Source organism: Protopterus annectens, chromosome 5.part1 (genome assembly GCF_019279795.1).
Source record: "Protopterus annectens isolate FY-2018-M chromosome 5.part1, PAN1.0, whole genome shotgun sequence".
Classification (NCBI taxonomy): domain Eukaryota; kingdom Metazoa; phylum Chordata; order Ceratodontiformes; family Protopteridae; genus Protopterus; species Protopterus annectens.
In genome coordinates, this window is record NC_056736.1 from 344,511,566 (window position 1) to 344,537,467 (window position 25,902).

Here is a 25,902-nt window from a genome sequence, read left to right on the forward strand (position 1 = left end):
GCTCCGGACCCATCCAAGGTAGAGACATCAGCGGGTTCCATAATTGAAGCATCTTGTGGCATACTGGACTCCGAACGGATCTCAGTAGAGGCCTGAGAATCAGAAGTAGCAAGTATCAGGCTTAGGAGAAGTGTCGTCGGCAGTTTTGGACCTCAATGGCCTGTCTCTGTCTTTTTCTTTGCGTTTTTTAGGTATTCCGGTAGTCGGACTGCTAACCGATGACATTTCTGCATAATTAAAGGGTGAGCCAAAATATTTAGAAGCAAAACTGTACCGACGTTTGACAGTGCATTGATTAAATAAAGCACAAAACCGACAGCAAGGTACATTGTGGTCAGGGCCTAGGCAAGGAATACAGTACAAATGAAAATCCTTATGAGGTATTTGCTTCCCACAAGTAATGCAATTATTAACTTTTACTGACATCGGTAAGGAGCAAGAAAAAGTTTCCCCAATGGGGTATTTAGCTTTTTAGTTGAAGACTTCGGATCTGAAACTCGAAAATGAAAATTTCAGGAGTCGGCTGACAGGCACTTGCAAACTGCTTCTGCTTCAGGCACTGTGCGGCAAGAAAGACTGATGTAATGCCGTCAGCTGCATGTTTTATACCCCTGATGACCTGATGTCATGGAAGAAGGGACAGCAACCGACGCAGGACCCAAGACTTTGTTAATCAGTCTGACTGAGGGCAACTTGCCAGCAGATTACCCAAATGTAATGACTGCAATAGTGAAACATGAAGAACATCTTGTAGGGTGTGGCATTTCATGTTTAGGCTCCTTGCACTAAGCAGTAACACCTTAAGGTTACTTTGATTTTTTTTTCTGATGTGTTGGTAGTTTTGTCATTTTGACACTGCCTGAAAAAAGGCTATAGGGGGTAGATAAAGTTTTAGCCAATACTGGAAAGTCCAGGGGGAAAAGGCACAGACCATCCTTAGCAAATTAACGTGGTCTGTTAGCCATGTTCTCCCATGCTGATCGAGACTGAATCCCCCTGTAGTGACACCAGAAACAAAGCCATTAATTAAAACTGATAATTTTCTGTTCATGTTGTGGCATCATCCTTGGTGAAGGTAGAATGATGCTCAATGAAATCCCTGTGAATACATAAATATATTTGAATGAATATGTGACACATTCTGAGACAGATCCATAATGTCTCTTTTCATTATATTTCAGGCCTTTGTCACCATGGGAACACAGTCTGTTCCTACATCATATATGATGTAGTAAGATCTGTGGTGAGACAGCCTGGATCAGCAAAAAATCTAAGTAAGGGAAAATCTGAATTCCCTGGGCTCGGCAGAAGGCTATAACAGGTGCTAGGCACTTTGTGAATACTCTTGGCACTGTGGAAAGCCCAAAAGGAAACAGTAAAATTAAAGTGTGATGAGTCAGTAAAGAACCTAAGGAATTTCTTAGAGGAGGGGGAAATGGGAATGTGTCGATAAGCACCCTTTAGATCAAAACATACTAGGCATGCCTGAGGAAGAATAAAAGGCAACAGGGTCTGCAAGGAGAGCATTCTGAAAGCTGGCATTTTTAGAAAGTATTTAGCAAAGACAGATCCAGTATAGGTCTCCATTGTCCTTCTTTTCTTGGAACTAGGAATAATCTGGAGTAAAAACCCCCTTCCTTCAAATTTTGTAGGCCTTGATTTTATTGTTCATTGGTCCTCTAGTGTCTAGATGACAGGAGGAAGAAGCTGCACATGGGTGTTGGCAGGAGGGGGGGGTAACGTTCAAGGGAGGGATTTCCAAGACATGGCATAACCCTTTTTAGGATGGAAAATACCCACTGGTCCATGGTAATCTTTTCCTAGTTTGAAATGGACTGAGTTAGTCTTTTGGAGAGGGCAAAGTAGGACTGATGAGAGGGAAGGGTGGACTTTGGGATAAGTCATAGTGACTATTCTGAGAAGAGAGGTGTCTCAGATCTGGGATACCTCTGAGGTTCTCTGAAAATTTCTTCTTGGTCACCTTTCTGTTTTTCTGAAGTGTTCTGGATTCCCTTTTAACAAAAGAAGTGGGCTTGACAACAAAAGAAGTGGGCTTGACAGGGTAGTTCCTCTGGTATCTAGGTACAGAGGCAAGCAGAATCTATCTGCATTATTTCATAGTTTTGCCTTCTTTCTGTATGGCTTTAAATAAGTTGGCTTCTGTGGGCAAACAGCAAATTCTTGTCTAAGGGTGAATCAATAAGCTTAGCTTAGAAATCCTCTGGCATAGGCTGGTTGCACAACCATGCATACCTGTGGAAGACAGTACCAGTAGCAGCTGTTCTGGAAAAGGCCTCCGCAGCATCAAAACTACATTTTATACTGCATCTGGCCACCTGAGTGGCCTGATTAACCAGGAACAGAATTTGTTGTTTGGACTGAGCCCTGAGAGTCCACCACTACCTTATTCAAGATGGGCAAACTACAGTTGCATAAAATCTTATACAAACAGTAGATGTTCTTCTCTTCACTGTTGCAGTAGTCTTCACCACAGAGATCTCCTGCGAAGGATAGCCCAACATCCGGCCAGTATAGCAAAGCCTTTAGATTTTGTATACATCTTATGTCACACACATGCTCCCCACACATGACACAGTGAGTAAGGCGGATGTATGGACACAGTTACTCAGAAATGAACTGTCTCACTGGAGGAACATTCTCGAAAAACAAAGGAGGTTATGCACATCCAGAAGGAGAAAATGCAGATGGAAAAAGAGGCCCCTGGGCCAGGATGGTAATCACACCAAAGGGGGGTGGGTGTGGAGGGAGGGAATTAATACTGAAACAGTGAAGAGAAGGACAACTAATGTTATGGTTAAGGTTTTACACAACTGTGCTATGTCCTTTCATATCACTGTTGCAGCATTCTTTACCATAGGAAGAGTACAAAAGCTTAGGAAAAGGACAGGGAGGTGGAAGGCTGGGAAGAGCCCTCAACAAACCCATGAAGAATGGCCCTAGCAAAACCTGCTCTGGCCCTAGAAAGTATATCCTATTTACAATGCTTAGTAAAGGTATGCATTGAAGACCAAATAACAGCTTCAAGAATGGAACTGGAATCCAAACCCTTGAAGAAAGCACCAGAAGAGGCATCAGCCATAATGAAATGAGCTCAAACAGAAGTACACAAACACTTGCTATGAAAAGAACAAGAAAAGAAAATGGCCTTAGACATCCAGAGGTAAATGGTTTTTTTTTTAGAAACAGCCAAACCCAAAGTCTTGGAATGAACAGAAACAAAGAGCTCGTCAGACTTATGAATGGTCTTAGTTTTATCCAAACAATACCTGAGCTGTCTGTGGAAATCCAAAGTATGCAAGACTCTCTTACTAGCAGAATGTGGAGAAATAAAGGAAGGGAGTTGTACTGCATGATTTAAGGACAACTCATTAATAAACAGAAAAAAGAGAGAACACCACAAGGGTAAGGTACCTCCAAGCAAAAAACAGTCCAAAACCAAAATGTAAAAGAATGGCAGGTACTCCACAACAATCGAAGCAAACCACTAGATATTTGGTGAAGTATACACTTTATTCCACAAAGTAAGCACTTTTGCGTCTCCAAGGACGCTTCTTCAGACTTAAAACAATAATAAAACACTCCAGCTCCATTTAAATATAGCATCACTTCTTAAAGAAACCAATGAAATGCCTGTTACAATACACATGGTAAAAACACAAAGTCACAGTTCTCTCATTAAGTATCTATAATGCTGCTCTATGTACACAGCATCATAGTCTGAAGAAGTGTCCTTGGAGACGTGAAAGCGCTTACTTTGTGGAATAAAGTGCATACTTCACCAAATATCTAGTGGTTTGCTTCGATTGTTGTGGAGTACCTGCCATTCTTTTACAACTCATTAATAACCTTGGATTAGTACAAAAAGACACCCTGTCTCTGTGAACAAAAAAAAAAGGAGGAATAACCATAATGGCCTGCAGCTCAGATGGCTTCTGGGCAGAAGTAATAGCAAGTAACAAGACAGTCTTCCAGGTATAGTGCTGCAAAGAAGATGAAACTGCAGGCTCAAAAGGAGCACGGGTCATTTTTTTCCAAAACAAAATGAAGGTCCCAAGGAGGAGGAAATAGGCTTCCTTGGGGGCCTACGATGCAGTATGCCTTTAAGAAATGGTTTGACCTCAAAACGAGAAGCCAAAGGAGGATTCAAGGGCATGCAGGCAGAAATAGCTGACAAATGGCCCTTTACATAAGAAATGGCCAAGCCAGACTGGAGCAACTCACACAAATAGGAAACCAGAGAGATCCCCCACTGAAAAAGGGTCCTGGCTATGAACATGGTACCAGACAGAAAATCTTTTCCATTTGAACAAAAAGACTTTCTGGTTGTGGGTTTTTATTTTGCCTCCTATAAAACCCTTAGCACATCTTCAGAAAAGAGGTGCCTAAAAGAGATCAAAAACCTATCACCCACACTGTCCGTTGAAGAGTGGACAATTGATGATGGATGAATGACCCCTTTTCCTGTGTGAGGAGGTGCAACCAGCAAGGTAACTTCTGGTGATTGCCCATGGCCACAAGCATTAACAGGGGGAACCAGTGCTGTCTTGCCAAAAGGAAGTCACTGACAAAACTTTTGTGGAGTCCAGCTGAATCTTCTGTGGGACTCCCGAAGTAGAGTAAGGAGAGGGTAGACATAAAGAAACATCCCCTTCCAAGGAAAAGGAAAGCCTCCTGTTTTCCAAGCCAGATGGCATGGTACTCTGAAACAGAAAAGAGGGAACTGCCTGTTCAGATGGGAGGCAAAAAATCTACTTGAGAAATACTCCACCAATGGAGTAGGTCCAGAAATATGCCCTTGTGAAGTGTCCAGTTGTGAGCCTGTGTTTCGGACCTGCTCAAAGAGTCTGTCACTAGGCTGTGCTCTGAAGGAATATACAGTCTGCCTGAAGAGTTACCTGATAACTAATAGCCAGATCTTAGGCCTGCAGAGCTAGCCTGCAAAGAAGAAAATACTTTTTGTGCCCCACTGCTTGTTGGCATAACACATTACTGTGGTGTTGTCTGTGTAAACCTGCAGAGGGCCTGGAGACACCTTGGGGTGAAAAGCCTGAAGGGCCAAAATCAGAGCTCTCATCTCTTTGATGTTGATATGGTCTGACTTTTGATGGGGGGGCCAGAAACTTTGAACTTTCAGGTGACCGGACACCCCCCACACTCATGTCTGAGGCATTGCTGAACAGTTCTTGAGAAGGAAATGGAGGCTGAAATGGCAGGCCTGGGTTGAGGGTAATTTGCTGAATCCACCACATGAATTCTGCCAGAAACAAGAAAGGAGAGGCACTCTGAAATCCAGAGGATGGCAATGCTGAAGTCAAACTGACCTGAAGTACCACTGAAATTCTGCATATGCAGTATAGCAAGAGGGAGCAATGGAACAGAAGAGGCCATGAATCCTAGAACCCAAAGAAACTCTCTGATGGCCCTGGGGCCCCTTACAAGCCTAGCCAAGACTTTTTTCCCAAAAAAGAAACCTCAGTCAGCACCTGTCACTCCTGTCAATGAGGGACACAGGTGGAACCTCTGGTACAAATTTGTGGTTTCCCATCCACTCACCAAGATTGCACTTGAAGAGGGTCAGCAAGGTATTCTGTTTGAGGAAGAGGAGACTGAAAGAATGCTGTCAAGGACAAAACATTTAGAACTGGAAGACAGGCCAACACTGGAACAACTAAATCCTGCAGTCAAGATACACATGATCCTGAAAGGTAGTCAGGACAGACTTTTGGAATTTGACAGTGAATGAGAGATATAGTGAAGTCCAGAGCTTGAAAATAGGCAACTGGGAGAAGGTACCAGAATCAACAGGTCATCTAAATAAGGAAACATCTGAATACCTTGGCAATTGCAAAAGACAATGACAGGAACTAGGCATTTTGGGAATACCCTTTGGGCAAAAGAGAGGCCAAAGGTCAACAAATGAGAGGAAGAAACAGAGAAATGCAAAAAACACTCAAAAAGAAAGTGAATAGGAATATAATGGCATGCATCCTTCAGATCTAAGGACAACAGAAAAGCCTGGAGCAGCAGCAGAGAAAACAAGGTTTGATGAGAAAGCATTCCTAAAGAAGGATCCTGGAGTAAGGTGTTGAGCAAGGAGAGATCCAAAATAGGTCTACAAATGCCCTACTTTAAAGGACCCGGGAACATTCTGGAGTAAAATCCCTTTCCTACTTGGGAAGGAAGGACAGGCTGAATAGTTCACCTGATTCACCAGGGACCCAAGAACCTCTGAAAAAAGAGGCTCATCTTGAGGAGGTTAAGGAATCCCTGAAAAAGGAGGGGAGACTTCCACACCATGAAGTAACTCTTGAGGTATGATGGACATAACCTAAGAATCTGAAGTGATGATGTGCCAGTTTGAAAGACAGTGGGAGAGCCAAAGGGACAAGAGAACCTGGCTGAGGAGGGCTGGGGGGGGGGGCTAAAGGTCAGAGACTCAAGCATGTCAGATAAAGGAGGCTTCAGGACCACAGGAACCTGAGAAGACTTAGCAGGAGGTGATCATCTACCACTCTTCCTGCCTTTAGTGGCCTGACATGGCTGCCTGCGAACAAAAGCAGACCTACTAGGATAGTTCCTCTCGATACAAAAATGTTTAAGGTCCTGCAAAGCTTTACCTTTTTCTTGAAGAGACTTAAATATGTCAGCAGCAGCAGTCCCAAAGTGATTTTTATTATCCAAAGGAGCATTCAGCAACTTGGCCTTAATGTCTTCAAGTAATGACTGCAGATGAAGCCAAGAGTAATGCCTCATGACAGACCCAAAGGTAGCAGCTCTGGAAGAGTTAAGCAGCAGCATCATAGCTGCACCTGACAGTGTGGAGAGCCACCTTTGAGGTAGAACTCAAAACAGAGACAGCAGAAGACTTTTCTTCAGAATCAGGGAGGTCAGAAACAACCTGATAAGCCTGAGCAATCAGGGCCATATCTGGTCATGTAGGCTTGGTAGTTGATGGCCCTAAAGGCTAAAGTGGAAGCAGTATAGATGATCTTTTCAATCCTCTCCAAGGCCCTACTATCCTTATCCAAAGGCAGAAGGTTGGTAGAGGGCAGAAGCTTAGAAGGCCTGTCAGAAGACACCATGGCAGGATCAGCAGAAGGAGACAAAGAGGAATTCACAATCCTCAGGAGCCTTTACAGAATCTGTCAAGTTTCTTTGAAGCAGGAAGCTGAGAATCAGGAGTCTTACAGGCAACTATTAAGGTGTCTAACAAATCACCCAGCACATGAGATACTACAGAAGGTTTAGGAGTGCCCACCTGAAGCTACTCATAATACCTCTTCTGGACATCAGACACTGGAGAAGAATCCCACTTAAAGAACTCCATCATTCTGGCTACTGTATCTCCAAAAGACAACTCCTCCAAGAGAGACTCAGGGCTATTGGACTCCTCTTCATCAGGACCATAAGTCAAAGGAGAAAGCATCTGGGAAGAGTAAGACAAAGATCCTTCATCAGACTCCAAATCCTCAACCAAGGAATCGGTTCCCTAGGCCATTTGAAAGGAATTGAGGTCCAAGGGGAAGTTGGCAAAGGAACCCCCTGGGGAGGTTTGAGGAATATTAAGGCATTAAACAGGCCCTGAGTAAACTCATGCCATTCTCTGTGAGGGTCCTTAGGATGTACAGAGTAAAGTTTAGTCTTCTGTTTTTTTTCCTGGTATGGACATCTGCCCCCCAAAAATAGAGGCTCTGAACCCTGACAGAATTCAATAAGAGTGCTTAAAACCTCTTCCCTGACCAGAATCTGCAGAATCTCTCTAGGGCCCCTCTGAGATGATCAACTGTAGTTCCCCTTTGATGTCTGGACCAGATGCTTGCAAAGCCTCAAGGACATATGAAGGCAATGATCTATGCCGGACTCTGACTAGGTCATGTCAGAGGAATCCAAAGTCAACACCAGATGGCCTACAGAGCTATCACCTGCTTCTACAGAGATGTCCAGTGGAGGCTAGACAGCCAAAGAATTAGGATGAGATTTCTTGACCTTCTTTTTACTTAATGGATGTACTTCAGGGTTAATTGGTCCCACCATGCTACCCTAAGCTAACTGTTTAATACTCTGGTTCTTGAGATAGATGGCCAGGGAAGACAACTGGCTTCTAAGCGGTATGGTCTTGGTAAGTACCCAACAAAAAAGACACTGTTTAAGACAAACCTTATGGGGAGTCTGCCTGCCACACTGACATTTTCCCTTCTTGGATGACATGAACTCCAGGCAACCAAAGGAAAACAAGACAAAAAAAAAAGGGCACTTATCTGATGGGTAGGTATTCAGCACATCAACGGGAATTCAGACCGACAAGTGATGATGGTGTTTGGTGGCAAAGAAATTCTGGGCAACTGCATCTGCAAGTCATCTTAATGCCCTACATCCTGTTCGAGGAGCATACATGTGACATATGATGTATACAAAATCTAAAGGCTTTGGTATACTGGCTGGGCATTGGGCTATCCTCAGCAGGAAACCCTTATGGTGAAGAATGGTGGATACAGAAGGACATCAGATATTTGGTCATCTGGGTCTGGTAGTTAGTAGCCTGAAGGCCAGAGTAGAGGAAGTGTAGACATTCTTTCCTCACCTGTGCATGGCCCTACTGTTCTTATCTGAAGGACGGACACTGGTGTTAGGGAGCAATTTAGATGGCTTGCCAGAAGAGAGAGAAACTGCATATGGGTCTGCCACAGGGTTTTTATACAGGACCTTTTGCTGATTTGGAACTTTGTAGAGCCTGTCTAGCCTTTAGGTAGCAGGGGTCTGAGAATCAGGAACTGTAGAGGCAGTATTGAAAGAATACAAAAACTCTTCAGTTGTATGACTCAACAGCATACTAGCCACCAGAAGTGCCACAATAGAGGGGATCAGATGTAGAGTCAGATGTACCATGAGTTCTGTAACCTCAGTGGATGCTTCAGAATCAGACTGGGCAAATGAGTGTCAGGCCTAGGCCTCTTGAGTGCTTTTCTTGTGAAATGGAGGTAGGTCCAGACAGGCAGAATCCACCATAAAAGTGGGGCAAACACTTCAGATATTGGGTTTCTATGGTGGTGTTGAGAAAGATAAATGGAATCGCAAAGTTTTGGGTGCAAAAGATTGGCAAATGGAGCGTATCTTGTAGACGTGTACCACACCAGAGCAGAAGAAACACTAGGTATGCAAGTCTTTGTAGGGAATATGACTAACTCACTCACACTTACCCCTCTTAGCTGACATCTAACACAGATATGCCAAAACAATTTAATATAAATAAAGGAAGGTTCTCTAATGGGGCACATCTGTCTTTTAGTACCTAAGCTACCAATGACCATGTGAAGATCAGTCCAATGGGTGCAAGACCTGCATTCAGGCTCGTGACAAGATAGCATGAAGATTTACACTCATGTGTCCACCTATATACCTTGCTAGCGAGCTGAAGTCATATGTCAGATGTATGATTCAGGAAAGGTTAAGGATTGGTACCCAGGCCAGATGTCAGAGGTGAAAACCCATCTGTTTGGAATACTGCAATAGTGATCTCAAGTCAGGACATCATATAATACACTATGGACTACTAAGAATGATTAAGGTACAACTGTAACGCATATGGTGCTAAGAAAGAAAGAAAAATATTTTTTTCATTTGCTGAATACTAGTCCTCGGAAATCACTTTAAATAAGTTGCCCAGGCATATTAGCAAGTTTACATTACAGACCTCAAATGACAAGTTGTGTTTTACTCAAAATTCATACAGGCATGACATAAATATTCAGTTTATTACCATCTTAAACTCAATCTCTGTTAGATCCTTAAGAGCTGCACGCAAAAAGTCAATCCACTCTTTATCCCCCATGGAGTTCTCCTGTGTCCCAAAGACATAGATATCATGTGGAATAGTAACTGTCATTTCATCCAGCGTTTTTCCCAGTCCTTTTGATGTTACCCAGGAAATTATATTCTTTGGTGGAGGAATGCTTCCTATGCATGATAAAAAAATATATATATTAAACAGCCAGTCAGGCTCTGATCATGAGAATTTTTCTTGCACATAAGACAATGCCACTATCATATTTTTATCTGCAAATTATAGACAAGAAAGTTATGGGTGTTTATTATCATGTTAGATCATTCAGAAGAGCTTTGACTCCTTGCCACAGACACTAGAACCACACAGCAGTTAGAAATTTCCTAGGCTACCTATGGGGGGGGGGGTTAGAACCATGTCAACCTTTGAAAAGACAGAGGCCACAATATCAGAGTGATCCCATGCAGCAGTCAGTAGTATCCAATGTCTACAGATGGTTATGACACCCAACATGATTATTCTTCACTTTCACAGGCTTACTATAATCCATTATGGGGGGCTCAGACTAATTTTAAAGGACATTTTTCCATTTTCCTGAAATTATTTTAAAATATGTTCTAACACAGGAAGATGAGGAAGGGAATCACCTTCCCTTTCTACACTCTATGAACAGGGCCCATCTTGGGGGGGGGGGGTAAAGTGTCACTTATTGCTTGCTGCTTTCCTGTGCTGATTACTTATGAACAACTCCCAAACAAAAGCAGACAAAGCCTCCAGACTGCTCTTCTCTATCTGTAAGTATGCATCCTGATGGTTCAAAGAATATATCCTATCTCTTTGAGCAAATTATTTTTAAAGGTCTTAAGACTTTAACACCCTCATAGATGTCTCTTCAATATTAGATGCAAAATAAACTTAAGATATACCTCAGAAAAAAGAGAAGGCTAGCTCTACAGATGGAGGAGGAGGGGGGCTAAGAAGGCAGACTGGGAAGATGTGAACTGAATCAAGGCAGCCTTTCTTGAGAAGGATCAGCTCCTGTATACATTAACACACTATGTAGCACTAAGGTTGGGAAGGCAGGATTAAATGCTGTGCTGCCTGAAAGTTTCACTGGACAGTTGCAGTAAAGGCAGACATAGAGGGCACCAGTGCTGGATATCCCTCCACTGTGGTGCACTGACCGCCAGTACCTCAATGAGTCCAATGCCAGGTACTATGATGCAAGACAAGGCTAACATTTGTAAGCCGCATCTCAAACTATGTCAATACCAGATGGAAAAATACTGGAGGGGCTGAAGAATAAAGGAAAGGAGAAGCATGAATAGCCACCAGTGGAGAAGGGGGCCAAAAATAGGTTGCTTATTTGTTCGCATAAGTGTAGCCAATGCACTTTGTGAGGCTAAAAGTCAATTAACTTAGAGCATGCAGGTTTTTTTCACATCTGGAAAGGAAAAAGAGATGGGAAAAGAACGTATGGTATTAAAGAGGGACACAAGGCCTAGCATACACTTCCAGCATGATTAAACCTAACTTTAAAATAAGTAAAGCAGGTGGCTACAGCTATTTATTTGGGGCAACTGTCCATTTTGAAGATGTATAAAGTTTTGTGTGTTTGATGCAAGTTAAAAGTTGGAGAGGTAAAAATGAAAACTTACTTTTTTTGTTTCTTGAGTGATTTTAATGAAGCAAAACATCTGGGAAAAAGTAAAAAGGGTTCAAACAGAGACAAGAAGCAGCAAATGAAGACAAGATCAGCCTGCCCGGCAGGAAATCTATATTCAAAAGAACTGTCGAGAGAATACCTGAAAGCAATAACTTCTTATCAAAATGACTGTCTTAGCAATTATACCATGGAATGTAAATGTCAATGCAGTTATAGACCAAAAAAAAAAAAACAGTATTGAAGTACATCAAGAAGTGTAGTGTGCAAACTGCAATGTTACAGGAGACACATCTGGATAGAAATGAGCACGTGAATTGAATAAAGAAAAAAGATTTCAGAATGGATATTCAGCAGTATCAGGTTAAAAGGAAAGGGGTGGAATAATAGCAACTGCAAAAGAGGCTCCTATAGTTATAGAAGAGGAATAAAAAACCAAGAATGGTAGAATTCTGGTAATAAAGAGGATTATACTGGCACACATTTATATTCCACCTAAAACTACTATTATGGAGCATAAGAAAAAATTGTGAGATGTTAGTTAGCTTTCAGCAAGGAATATTATTCATGTGTGAGGACTGAAACTTGATTTGCAATAGTGGGTATGCATTAGTGGAACCTAAAAGGGGAAATGTAATAAAAGAAGGTGGATTTCTAAAGAAAGATATGAGAATATATGGAATGGAAGATGAAAATTTACAAGCAGAAACAGACAGAATTCACATAGTATTCCCCAAGGTATAATAACTAAGTTACAGTGGACAGAAATTTTAATTCATAGCAGCATGGGTATTTAATTGAAAGGTTCAAAACACATTTAAAAACTAGAAATAGTAAGGCTTCCCCCAAGAACTAATGGTACTCCTGCAAAAACGTCCAGCAAAATACTAAAAATAGTCAGGAATCAGAAATACGGCAGGGTAAAAATCACAAAACAAACTTTAATGCACTTTGAAACAGCTAAAACCTATTGTACAAACAACTACATCTATTCTTAGGGACACGCAACAGTTTTTAGAAGCACTAACTACATTAAATAATGATGGGCTCTTGATGGAAACAGATTATTTAGTAACCCTGGATGTAAAGTCCCTATTTACATGTATACCCAATGATGTAGGTCTAGAATATTTAAGGTTGTACCTAATTCAGAAAGATATAACAAGGGATGAGGTAATTAAGATTATAATGTTATTGGAAATAATTTTGAATAATAATGTTTTCATATTTGCTGATAAGTATTTTTTGCAAACATCAGGAGTGGCAATGGGTACCCCGTGCGCCAACTCATATGCAAATTTAGTACTTGCTTACTGGGAACATACATACATTCTACAACATACTGTTTTTTCTAAATATATTAGACTTTATAAGAGATTTGTGGATGACCTCTTTTTGATTTGGGGAGGAGACTATGAATCATTTAATGATTTTATTATCTATATAAATGGCACCACTAGCTTTTTAACATTAACTAGTAACTGCTCAAAAGATTCTATAGAGTTTCTAGATGTGTAGATTTCAAAAGATAGAGATAAGATACATACATCTATCTATAGGAAACCCTGTCGAAGAAATGCTTTCTTACACAGAACCAGTATGCATCCCACACATATATATAAAAATATGGTAAAGAACCAGGCATTGAGATGCTCAAGGTTAACTAGTAAACAGGAAATTTTTGAAAAAGCCTTATTAGACACAGAAAAGGATTTATCAGACAGGGGTTATAATAAAAAAGATTTAGAGAATCTAAATTATGTGGATCGAACAGGTAAAGGACATCCATATATAGAAGGTGCTGAACAACAGAATAATTCAGGATGTATCTCACCCGACATCTGCAGCAATTGGAGAGACCCCAAAAGTTCCTCACCAAAAGGATAAAGGGACTCCAAAATCTGTCATATGCTGCCAGATTGAAGAAACTCCAGCTCTATTCAGTCGCATACAGTCTGCTCAGAGGTGACATGTGCCTGACATACAAGGCCATGTCCAACCCGGAATTAATGGACATGCTCCACCTCAAAAAATCCAAATCCACCAAAACCACTAGAGCAAGCGACTTAAACCTTAGCACGAATATAAATAGGACGTGCTGGAGGGATAGATTTATCACTCAGAGACTCCCTATGCTGTGGAATAAAATCCCGGTCCATGTGAGGCAGAGCACCTCGCTGGCTCTGTTCAAGAGAAATCTTGACCTGTGGATGGGAGATCGTAGGTTTACCCCGGGAATCATCTCTGTATCACTGCTGGACAGAGGCACAACAAACTAATGGGCACAGTATTTTTTCATATAAGGGGTGGCGTAAGCCACAAAACTTTGGGCTAGGCTTATAAATGCCTTAGGGCAGATAGCCTAGTATAAACCTATGAACCTATGAACCTATAATAATATGGTAGTTCATCAGAAAAGAAATAACAAGATTGGACAAAGAGTTAATATCCCTTATACTAACTGTAATAGGATGATAACAGATGTTATTAGAAAGAACTGGGGAATTTTGACTTTAGATGAAGAGATTAGTAAGATAGTAGGTCAACATTCGAGCTTCAGTTATAAGAACACTAGGTCCTTGAAGAGACTACTATGTTATGAGCACAAACAGACTAGAATACTTTCAGTAAAAAAGGGAACTTTTCCTTGTTACAATTGTAACCAGTGTCAATATATATATAATAGAAATACTTTTATACATCCTGACACACAAGTATGTTATGAGTTTGATTTCTATGCTAGTTGTGCTTCCAGAAATGTTGTTTATTTAGGTGTTTGTCAGAAATGCAATATGTATTATGTTGGTAAAACGAATAGAACATTAAGAGAGAGAATTAGGGAACATCTATATGCCATAAGCAAAGAGAATGAGACCAATGCCCTAGCAAAACATGTGATTTATAATGATACCACACATAAATTTAAGTTCATGGTTTTAGAACTGATACATACCACCATAAGGCTAGGAAACACAAGTAACTTTACTGAAAAAGAAGAGAACAAATGGATAATCAGACTACAAGCTGATATTAGACATGGTCTCAATGATAGAGTTTCTTTAAAACCCTTTTTGAAAAATAGACTTTTGAGACATTAACAACACTGCTCTTTCCATACAGTTCTTCACTTGCATACACTAGTTTCTCTCATTTAAGTATACACATTGCACTTAATTCATACTGATTTTCACCACATACTCTCACATACACATTCATGCGATTCTCACATACATATACAAGCATATACATACTTTTATATACATTTTTTATATACATTTTTACATTCACTTTTATATTTACATTCACACACATCTCCATCATATATTAAATTTACTTCACACGTCCACATATATATTCATATATACTTATATATATATATATATATATATGTATTTTTTATGTATCATATATATATTTTTTTATATATATTTTTTATACATACTTATTCACACATATATATATATATATATATATATATATATATATATATATATACTTTCACACACTTGTATATTTATACATAATATCGAGGTATAGATTGAGTCACATATAAGTATACAGATATGGATAAGTATATGTATGTATTTTTTACATTTTCATATTTATGTTTATGTATTTTTATATTTTTATGTTTCTATATGAATTTTTTATATGTCTGTTTGCGTATAGGTATATCATGTGTATGAATATATTTTATTAATATTTTATTATTATTTTTAGAAACTCACAGTAGACTGCCAGTTTTATTAGACAATTCCATCAGTCGACAACTGTCTTTATAAAGATCTCTCTAAAGACAAGGAAATTAAATGCTGTAAATTAGAATTAATTAGAATTAATTAGCTAATTAACATTCAGAGATTTCATTGGCTTAAGAAAGAGTTAAGTAGAGATATAAGGGAGTTTTTTACTTTTTATTTTCATTAAAGTCTGAAGAAGCGCCCTGTGAGGCGTGAAAGCGCTTACTTTCTACAATTAAAGGATACATCAGCTTTTTAAGTTGGCTTCGATTGTTGTGGTGTGCTTCTAATCTCTTTTTTCTACTGGACTTTTAATGCACTTTACTAAAGCAAAGAAGAAAGGTAAGAACGTTTGTGATAACTGCTTCATCAGACCATGATGAAATATTTTTGAAATGACAAACATATTTAAAGAGAAACAATTAATCATTTAAGGCAGCTGACCTATCCTGACTGCATCTTCCATACTAAAAAACAATTTATGACTTCAAAAGTGGGCTTGTTTTTTCATGACCTAGGGTTGAGCGAGATAGTACTACAACAGTGAAACAGGACAATATTGTGGATACATCAGCAGTCAAATCAACCCAAGCCTCCACTTCTAGTGAGGCGGCTCTGCCCATTGTTGCCACTGATCCTTTGAGTGGGATGTACACAGAAACACCATCTATTGCTGTTGCAATGGACGTCAGGAGGAAGACACCCTCTACCACTGTGATTCAGGTTTTTCCATCACTCCTCATCAGGGATCTTGCAGAGAGAAGGACCGTTCTTTGAACAAGAGCAGGAAGAGGAGGAAGGACTCTTTGGAAGTTGGTCAGCACAAGACAAGCGAATGTGGCAACTAATTGGAAGTCCGTAGTTTGGAATATTTCTAGGAAGACCTTGACAGAATCTCAGATTTTGGTACTGAGTAAAGGTCTATCCTTTATTCCTGCCCAATGAGCTGACCTTATGGATACTATTATTGATTTAAGATTATTCATCAGAAATGTGATGTTAAGAGCTGTTTTGGTGAGAACACAAATGTCGACAGTTTTAAAAAAACCTAGTACTTTTGTACCTCCCACACATCCATTATTAGAAGTGTTTGGAAGGCTATGTGAAAATTATTTTTTTGAAATTTTGGATTCTAATAGGCATAGTTCTGCATTTTATAATCTTACTAAAAAGGAGCATATAGCTCTTAAACAGTTACAGAATGATGATGATATTGTGATTAAGTCAGTGGACAAGGGGGGTTCTTATAGTGGTTATGGATTGTGTTTTTTACTCCGTGGCCATAAATATGTTTTCAGATAGGTCCACATATGAGATAGTTGATTAATCCCAGACTGAGAGAATGACCTACTCTGTATGCAGAGCCACTCAGGACTGTTTGTTGAGTGGGCTCATTACTTTAGAATTCTCTAACTATTTAACAGTGGAACATCAATTAGTACCCATATTTCAGGGCCTCCCTACAATTCATAAGGATCCCGACCGCCCACCCTTCAGACCTATTGAGTCTGGAAAGGGTTGGCTGACGGCCTTTTTCTATATATGCGGATAAGCAGTTAAGAAGGGTCCTTGATCAACATCACACTGTTATTAAAGATTCTAAGCAGTTTTAAAATTATTTGTATTCTTTTGTGGATGGTAATAGGGTATCCTCACATTATTTGATGGTAACACTTGATGTCAGATTACTTACTGTCATTCCTAACACAGAGGGAATAGAGTTGGTAAGGAAGTTTTTAACCACACATAGCTAATTGGATTCTAGGCAAACTGATATGATTTGTTTGTTTATTGAAATTGTTTTAGAATTTTTTTTTTCCCTTTTTGATCAGGTCTATTACTTGCAAAAGACTGGCATAGCTATGGACATATCTTGTGCCAATAGCTACGCCAATATGGTTCTGGCTCAATGGAAAAGTAATTTTGCATTTATCTCTAACCATTTTGAGCCTAATATCAAGTTTTATCACCAGTTTGTGGATGATATATATTTAATCTGGGATGGTTCTGTTGAGAGCGTGAAGGAGTTCATGGACATACTACCATGTCATTCTAAAAGTTTACAAGGAACTGTTCACGAAGTACCATTGTGTTTTTGGACATAAGGGTCAACAGATTGCCTGATACGTCTTTTACCACTGGTCTATTTAGGAAGCCCTGTAGAAGGAAAACACTTCTACATAGAGGTATGCACTCCAAATATGTCTTTGGTAATGTCTTGAAGGGCCAAGGTATGCATGTCTCTAGATTGATCAAAAGTGAGGTAGATTTTAATAGAGACCTTAAATGTCTTCAATCAGAGCTCCTGGAAAGGGGCTATTCCAGTGTAGAAATACAAGCTCATAAAGATTTGAAAAAGCTATGTAAAAGTAGCACCAGACCATACAGTATTTTTCTGCACTCATACCCCCAGAATCTGCTCACGGTAAATCTAGCGGCAACCAGTTTCCTTCTTCTTTATTTTATACCAGCGATCTAAGATTGGTCACTGAAGTTTTTAGAAAACTGGTCCATTCTATTAACTGATGACAAGCTTAAGTGGGTGGTGGGCAACAAACCACATGCTAAGTTTAAAAACAGAAAGTCTCTGAAAAGACTTGTGTGCTAAAGACCTTTGGCTGAAGTGTAATGGAAGGACCAGCAGGCACTAGGGGCTGTCGGAGATCTAATTTCTGTTCTTATGTTGACACAAGTGGGCTATTTGTCCATCTAGATGATAATACTAGATTTAAGTCTGATGTTTCAGCAGACTGTCAGACCCACCAATATCTTTTGTTTAGCTCACTATGTGGTCTGCAGATCATTTTATGTTGGCAAAATGAATAGAATGTTTATGGAAATGATTAGAGAACATTTATACAGAATACTCATACAAGATGAGACTGAACGAGATTTACAGGTGGGTGATTTTTTGTAATTCCGAAGAAAAAGGGGAATGGAGATGGATTATTAGACTTCGTGTGGATGGGGTGTTGGTAACTAAACAAGATCATCCCTCTGAAACCTGTACTTAAATCTCACAGCGTGTTTAGATATAGCTCAGTAACCAGATTTTATATGGAGTTTTATGTGATATTTCAATGAGTAGGTTTGAATGTTTCCTTTTTATACACTTCTATAAGTTTAAATGGGGGATTTGTATTATGCGTATGCTGGCTATTTATTCTACAGCCTATTTTATACTTCGTATTTTACATTGATTTTTTTTTTTTTTTTTTTTTTTGCTTATTGGATGTTTCCTTGCTGTGGATTTTTAGTTTTGAGTGAGTGGTTGGTACTGCCCCTCTGATTGGTCCCCCAACTCTATACCCTAGATGTGACTAGTTTTCAATGAGGGGTGTGTGCTATATTTCCATTAGCTATCCAAACACTGTGCGCTACACACTGGTTGGTTCTATGGTTGGTTACAGCACCTCTTTCAGCATTAGTGATTAAGTTTAAATGGGGTTTAAATCACCTTTTTGATAGTTTTTATTTTATTTTATATTGCAATAATAATTGTTTTTTAGTATGAAAGATGCAGTCCCGATAGGTCAGCTGGTTAAATGATTTATTGTCTGCTCGTTAAATATGTCATTTCAAATATATCTTATCATGGTCTGATGAAGTGATTGTTATTGTGAAAGTGCTTACCTTTAACTTATTTGTTTTGCTAAAGTGCATTAAAGTTTGGTTTGTGATTTTACCCTGCCGTGTTTCAGTGATTCATGATTTTTAGTATTTCACTGGACATTTAAAAACTACTTCAGATCATCCACGAAAATGATGATGATAAAGATGCAGGGTAATGAAGTAAAATGAGACAACAGCACTTTCCTACTTGTCAAAAAGAGAGAAATTTAAGAAGCAGATAGTATTAATAATTCAAGAATTATTAAGGAAGAAATACATTTCTTCAAAAGAGATAGCTATAGAAGAAGATAAGATTAAAATGGGGTTTAAGATATGGTAGAATAAGACAAAGACTCATAAGAAAAAATAATAAGAATTATCCAGACAGACTGTTAAAGGTAAAGTACTGAAGATGAAGGAGAATCTTACACAACAAGAAAAGAAGTGGTTGCTGAATGGGAATATTTGGATTATATGCATGAGTTTAGAAAGTTTGCTGTTAAGCAAGTATTTTTTTCATACCCATTCCAGAGCACAAAAACTAATAGCTCAACATCTTATGCAAAAGAAAATAGATACACACACACACACACACACACACACACACACACACACACACACACACACACACACACACACACACACACGTGTGTGTTTGCGTGTGTGTCTGTATTTCAGAAATTTTATGACAATCTGTATAAAGTAATGGAACCAAAAAGGCAAAGATGAAAACATTTATGGAAGATTTAACTGTGCCAAAGTTCGAAGAAAATGAGGCTCAAGAATTAATAACTAAGACAGGAAGGATTGAGATAAACATGGTGAAATATATATTCAAACAGGGAAGTCTCCAGGAACAGATCAGACTCATCTTCTTATAGGCCAATTTCAATTTTAAACCATGATTATTTAAAGTGTTTATGTCTATACTAGCTAAGAGTATTGCAAAGTTGTTGCTACAACCGATAGATGTTGATCAATATGGTTTTGTGGAGGGAAGGCAAATATTTGACAACACTGAGAATGATGATGATCCAGAGGAAAGCACAGTAAAAGATGCCATTATTGTTGTTGGTGGGTCTTTATGTGGACAAGGCACTCACAGTCAAATGGGATTTTACTGCATTCTTCAATGGAATTAATTAGGACGACATATAAAGGGTCAGAGGCAAGAATTAAGGCTATACAGATTATGCTGGAACAGAGGAACCTTTCAAGGGTATCCTCTTTGTCTTTATTTGCTTTATACTCAAAACTACTGGCAAATAAAATAGCCAAGAAAAAGTTAGCCTTATTCACAGATATTTTTTGTGATCGATGAATCCAGAAAACCAAGAACAAGTAAAAGGCACCAATAAAGCAAAGCAGATCCACAACCTGGAAGCTGGCTCTGGAAGCCCAGAATAAAAAGTTGATGAAATGCTGATATTCCTTCTTCCGCAAGGCAGAAAATGAAAGGCTGCAACTTACATAAAACTTTCTTGCTTTAATAACAAACAACAATCTCCTCAAGCGCTTTCGCTCAGCCTGGTGTACTGTATATTTTTATGGCAACCTGTAAGTACACCAACAATTGATTATTAAGTTTATGCATACACTTTGTTGGACATTGCAGTGAGTTGTGCTTAGTAATGGTCTGCCTGCAAGCAGGCTTTGTACCAGCAAGTAATTTGAAGGGTTAATTAGACCTTCTCTTTTACTAATTGAATTATTGGTCAAGCTTTGACTATGTATATAAAGAACAACCAGTTTGATTTTATTGTATCTTGAAAAAGCTCAGCATCAGGCTGAGCGAAAGCGCTTGAGGAGATTGTTGTTTGTTATTAAAGCAAGAAAGTTTTATGTAAGTTGCAGCCTTTCATTTTCTGTCTTGCGGAAGAAGGAATATCAGCATTTCATCAACTTTTTATTCTGGGCTTCCAGAGCCAGCTTCCAGGTTGTGGATCTGCTTTGCTTTATTGGTGCCTTTTACTTGTTCTTGGTTTTCTGTTTGTGAACTGTTTCGGATCCATGGCGGAAGAAGGAGCACAGAGTACTTTCTCTGACACTCCTCAGTTACTTAAACCACGAGATGACAGTGCACCGGTCACAAGGGCGGAGTTTAATCAAGTGCTGGATATGCTAACCCAGTTGACGAGTATGCTCAACAATAGTGGTGTTGAGAGACCTGCAGTTTTTCCAGGTAACCAGCAGCAGGGTTTAGAGCGAAAGAGAAGGCGTACTTCTGCTCACAATGAATGTAATGAACAAACTGACAGTGGTGCTTGTCTGGGAACCTGTAACCAGCAGGCAGGTTCAAAACGAAACAGTAATGATAGCAGTAAGGGCAACAATGTCCTGCCTAATGAATCAGAAATGCAGGAGAAGCGTTTTGATTTTGGAGCGTGGGCTGGTCAGCAATTTTGGTTTCGTGAAGGTACTGTCAATTTCAATACTAATTTAAATAGTAACTCTGACATTAATGCTGGCATTGAAAAAAGATTTTAGTATTCTTCGTGACAAGCTTTATACTTTTAAAGCAAACCAATTGGAAATTGACTATCTTAAGGAGTGTGTCAATGTGGGAAGAATACCAAAGGGACTGAGGTGTTTCAAATTTCCCAACAATGTGCAAAAGGACTCTAATTATTACAAGAAATTGTGTGGTGTACTTAATCGTGCTGGTATAGAAATGTTAGAAGTTATGGTGGAAGAATATGAAACAAAAGCAGAAGTCTTATTAAATGATTTAAAGGCTTTGAATAACAGTTTAATTAACAATGAAAGATTTGTTTCTGTTAAACGAAGTTATGATAATATTTTTAAGGAGGTTGACCAACACTGTTTGAGAATTCTTAACCGTAAAATACACAAATTAGAGAGGGACTTAAAGGAATACAATGAAGGGGTGGCCTACCCACTGCCATTTAAGCTAAGCAGTACAACAATATTAATAGTGATACACAGGGAAATTTTAATAGAGGTTACAGAACAGAAATGCCACATGAGACACCAAGATACAACCAAAGGTTTGCAGAGAAGGATAGAGGTTCCTCACACCAGGATTTTCACTTTCCCCCAAACAGGGGGGGGGGCAGATTTTTTTCAGGGGTGGGGGAACAAGTAGACCAGGACATGCAGGCTATTTCGAGCTATTCACACACGACTAATGCTGTGGCCAGCTTGAATGTTTCAAATAAGGTCACAGTGGTAACAGAAAACAATTTTTCGATTTACAATTATACCAGCATTAGTTTGGGAACAGAACATTTTGATTTATTTACCAAGGGACTGCACTTTGTGCCAGCATTTTCTAACAGGATGGAACAGGAGTTGATAGATTTAAAAATGTTTAGTAGGCAGCTGAACCTAATGCTTTATTTTAAAGGGGAACTTCCTGTAAGTATGGAGCTTTCACGTAGGAGTACATTTAACCCACCTATGGACCAAACAGTCAAAATATTTGAAGAAATGATGGAAAAAGACATCAGGATGATTAATAATAAGAAGCAAAGAAATGACCCCCATAATATCAGTAGGAATGAGATGAATTTAATCAAGGATCTCAAAAGCAATAACTGTAGGGCTATGAAAACAGATAAGGGGGGGGGGTTTAGTTCTGATGTATAATTCAGACTATATTCAGTACATTGAACGGATGTTGCAGGACCCGGAGCAGTATGAACAGGTGTCCAGGAATGAGTTACACATGGCATACTCAAGAATTTCTTTCATTTTATATGACCATCTTTTGCAAGGGGTTTTTAATGAAAAATTGTATAATTTTTTAATTGTTGCCAAGCCAAGAATTCCTGTAATGTTTGGCATCCCGAAAACACACAAAGGTCTTGACCCCCTACACTTCAGACCTATAGTATCTGGGCAAGGAGGTATAACAGAACCGATTGGGAAATTTATAGACCACACTTTGAAGCAATTTGCTGCTTCTTTGAAGTACATCTGCAGGGATTCTTGGGATTTTCTTAGGGGTCTGCAATCCCTAGCATACCATCCGGACCTATTGCTGGTAACTATAGACATTGTTCAACTGTTCCCCAGTATACCTCATTCTACAGGACTGAAATGGTTTAGTGATGTTTTAGTTAAAGAAGCGAAACTTACCTCTAACACCACAAACTTGTTGGTGGAGTTAATGGAACTAATCCTGGAAAATAATTTCATTTGTTTCAACAGTCATTTCTACAGGCAAAAATCAGGTGTTGCAATGGGCGGCCTGTGCCACAGTTTATGCAAACATAGTGTTGCATAAATGGGAAAACACATATATTTTTGGCACAGTACATCAAGCACTATGTCAGATTTCTTGACGACATTTGCCTTGTATGGAGTGGTACTAGAGCAAATATGGAAGAATTTTTTCATTATATTAACAACACTACTTCTTTTCTAACCTTTACACACTCATTGAGTTTTAACAGCTTGAATTACTTGGATGTGCACTTGGTTAAAGATAAAGTAAACAATAGGTTCATATCAAGTGTGTTTAGGAAGCCCACCTATTCAAATGCTTTTTTGCATTTTAAAAGTAACCACCCTGAATACCAAAAAAGAGGCATAGTCAAGGGGCAATTTATCCGTGCCTCCAGAATGTGCAACACAAAGCAGGTGTTTATGGAGGAAATTAGGTTCCTAAAAGAAAGATTCTTTGAAAGAGGGTATCCAAGCCTTCTTGTTGAAGAGCTAGCGACAGAAATTATTAGGTGCAGGGAAACAAAATATCCACCTCTCCTAGACACTACGGGTACATCAATATGCCAAGTGGGCAGTAGCCTGCAGAATAAGGAACAAAAAGGATACATCCATACTTTTAGTATTGATTATGAGGTTGTGGAAAACAGTGTAAAGAAATACTGGCCGATCCTAAAACTGGACGACAGGTTGGGTAATATGATTCCAGAGTTTCCTAGATTTATTAGACGTAGGGGTACCAATTTAAAAGAAATGCTAGAGATGAATCAGAACAAACCAATGGCAAGTAGTGATAATAAAAAAGAAGGCACATACAAATGTGGAATGTGCAAGCAATGCCCGGCTATATTCAATGAACATAGGTTATATTTACCATCAAGAAAATTCCTATATCAACCAAGGGGCCATTATAATTGCAATGCCAAATTTATTGTTTATTTAGGTTTATGTACTAGATGTAAAAGTTTCTACATAGGAAAGACTGAAAGAACCCTCAGAAGACGATTTATGAGCATCAGTATGATATAATTAAGAAAAAGGAAACTAATGCTTTTTATAGACATTCCCTTTTTTGTCCTAACATGGAAATTAAATTCATTATTTTAGAACAGCTAAGGTTGGATGAAAGGGGGGGGGGGACTGGGGGTCTCTTTTAGAATATAAAGAGTTATTATGGCAGCTAAGACTAGATGCAGGAAGGCTTAATTAGGGCTCAATGACGCTTGCAGCATTAGCAGCGTCCTGAGGTTAAGAAAGGCTAAATTATGAATTTTTGGTTTTCCAGTGTTTTCAGGGTTTCACATATAGAAATAAAATCTTGCTGAATGAACAGCGCATTTTAATATTTTTAACATACTAGCATGTGTATAACATTGGTTTTTGAATATTGTTTTAACATTGCACAGTTTTAATATTGCATTTTTTAACACTGTATATTTTTATGGCAACCTGTAAGTACACCAACAATTGATTATTAAGTTTATGCATGTACTTTGTTTGACATTGCAGTGAGTTGTGCTTAGTAATGGTCTGCCTGCAAGCAGGCTTTGTACCAGCAAGTAATTTGAAGGGTTAATTAGACCTTCTCTTTTACTAATTGAATTATTGGTCAAGCTTTGACTATGTATATAAAGAACAACCAGTTTGATTTTATTGCATCTTGAAAAAGCTCAGCACCAGGCTGAGCGAAAGCGCTTGAGGAGATTGTTGTTTGTTACTAAAGCAAGAAAGTTTTATGTAAGTTGCAGCCTTTCATTTTCTGCCTTGCGGAAGAAGGAATATCAGCATTTCATCAACTTTTTATTCTGGGCTTCCAGAGCCAGCTTCCAGGTTGTGGATCTGCTTTGCTTTATCGATGAATCCAGAAAACAGTGTATGCATGAACATTTTGAAACAGTTTCCTTTTTTCAGGATATAAAATAAATGAAGATAAAATAAAGGCTATAGCTGTAACCGATGTACCCACACATGAACTGGCTCAACACTACACATATCTATGGGGAAATTCTCACATGAAGTACTTAGGTGCATGGATTCAAAGATTCTGTTAGGGCAACTAAGGATATGTGGGAAGAGACTAAACAAAAAACGAGAAGATGGAAGCTTTTGACAATCCTTCACTATTATATACAGATCAGACATGTTTTATCAACCATATAAGAAGTTCTAGAGCATAGTTAATGAGGTATTAAAGGACTTTATTTAGCATGGAAAGAGGACAAGAGTTAAGTGGGATGAGCTGCTTCTCCCCAAATAGGGTGGTTTAGGATTTCTGGCTAACAGATACTTTACAGCTACACAACTGTGGCTCATATACTTATCACAAGCAGAAGGTTATAAATGACAGTAAAAAGGAATGATGTTGAAGGAGGGTAGAGTTTGGAAAATAAGGACATAGAAGAATTTTGAAATGGTCCTTAACAATCGTCCAAAGTATTAAACTTATGAAGTATCAGAAAGTATTTTAAAAATTAAACAAATCCATGAATTGAGAAAGGAGATTTTACCAGTATAGATGACTGCAAGTAGGGGCATAGAAAATAGGCAAGTGGGGGCTGGAATTTATTGGAAAAAAGTAGCAAAGAAGCCAAGTTATTTGGAAAAAAGAACTAGGGAGAGAAAGGTGGTGGGATGAGGCCAAGCTAAAGTTTGGGCCTCTGGTTAGAGGCTGCCTCCCCTATCTGGGATTAATAACTGAATAAATTAGTATGGGCAAAGAGAAAGGGACACAGGAGTGTTAAGTGAAAGACCAGCCCCAACTGAGTTTTAACTGAATCTAGAGCAGAAACTGTTTACAAAAGGATAATTAGAAAGGCATATAAAATAATGCATAACAATAGGAAGGAATCAGAAGAGGTTAGAAAAGACTGGTAGCTGAGAATAGAAAGAAAATGTAC

General features: G+C 38.9%; 1 protein-coding gene across 1 annotated transcript in view; it reads right to left on the bottom strand.

Moving 5' to 3' along the window:
• The window catches only part of INPPL1 (inositol polyphosphate phosphatase like 1), a 1,746,155-nt gene that overhangs the window by 891,457 nt on the left and 828,796 nt on the right, over positions 1-25,902 (bottom strand). Inside the window, exon 12 of the mRNA XM_044073026.1 lies at positions 9,779-9,975. Within this exon, the coding sequence (XP_043928961.1) occupies positions 9,779-9,975 (197 nt within the window). The remainder of the gene's footprint in view (positions 1-9,778; positions 9,976-25,902) is intronic.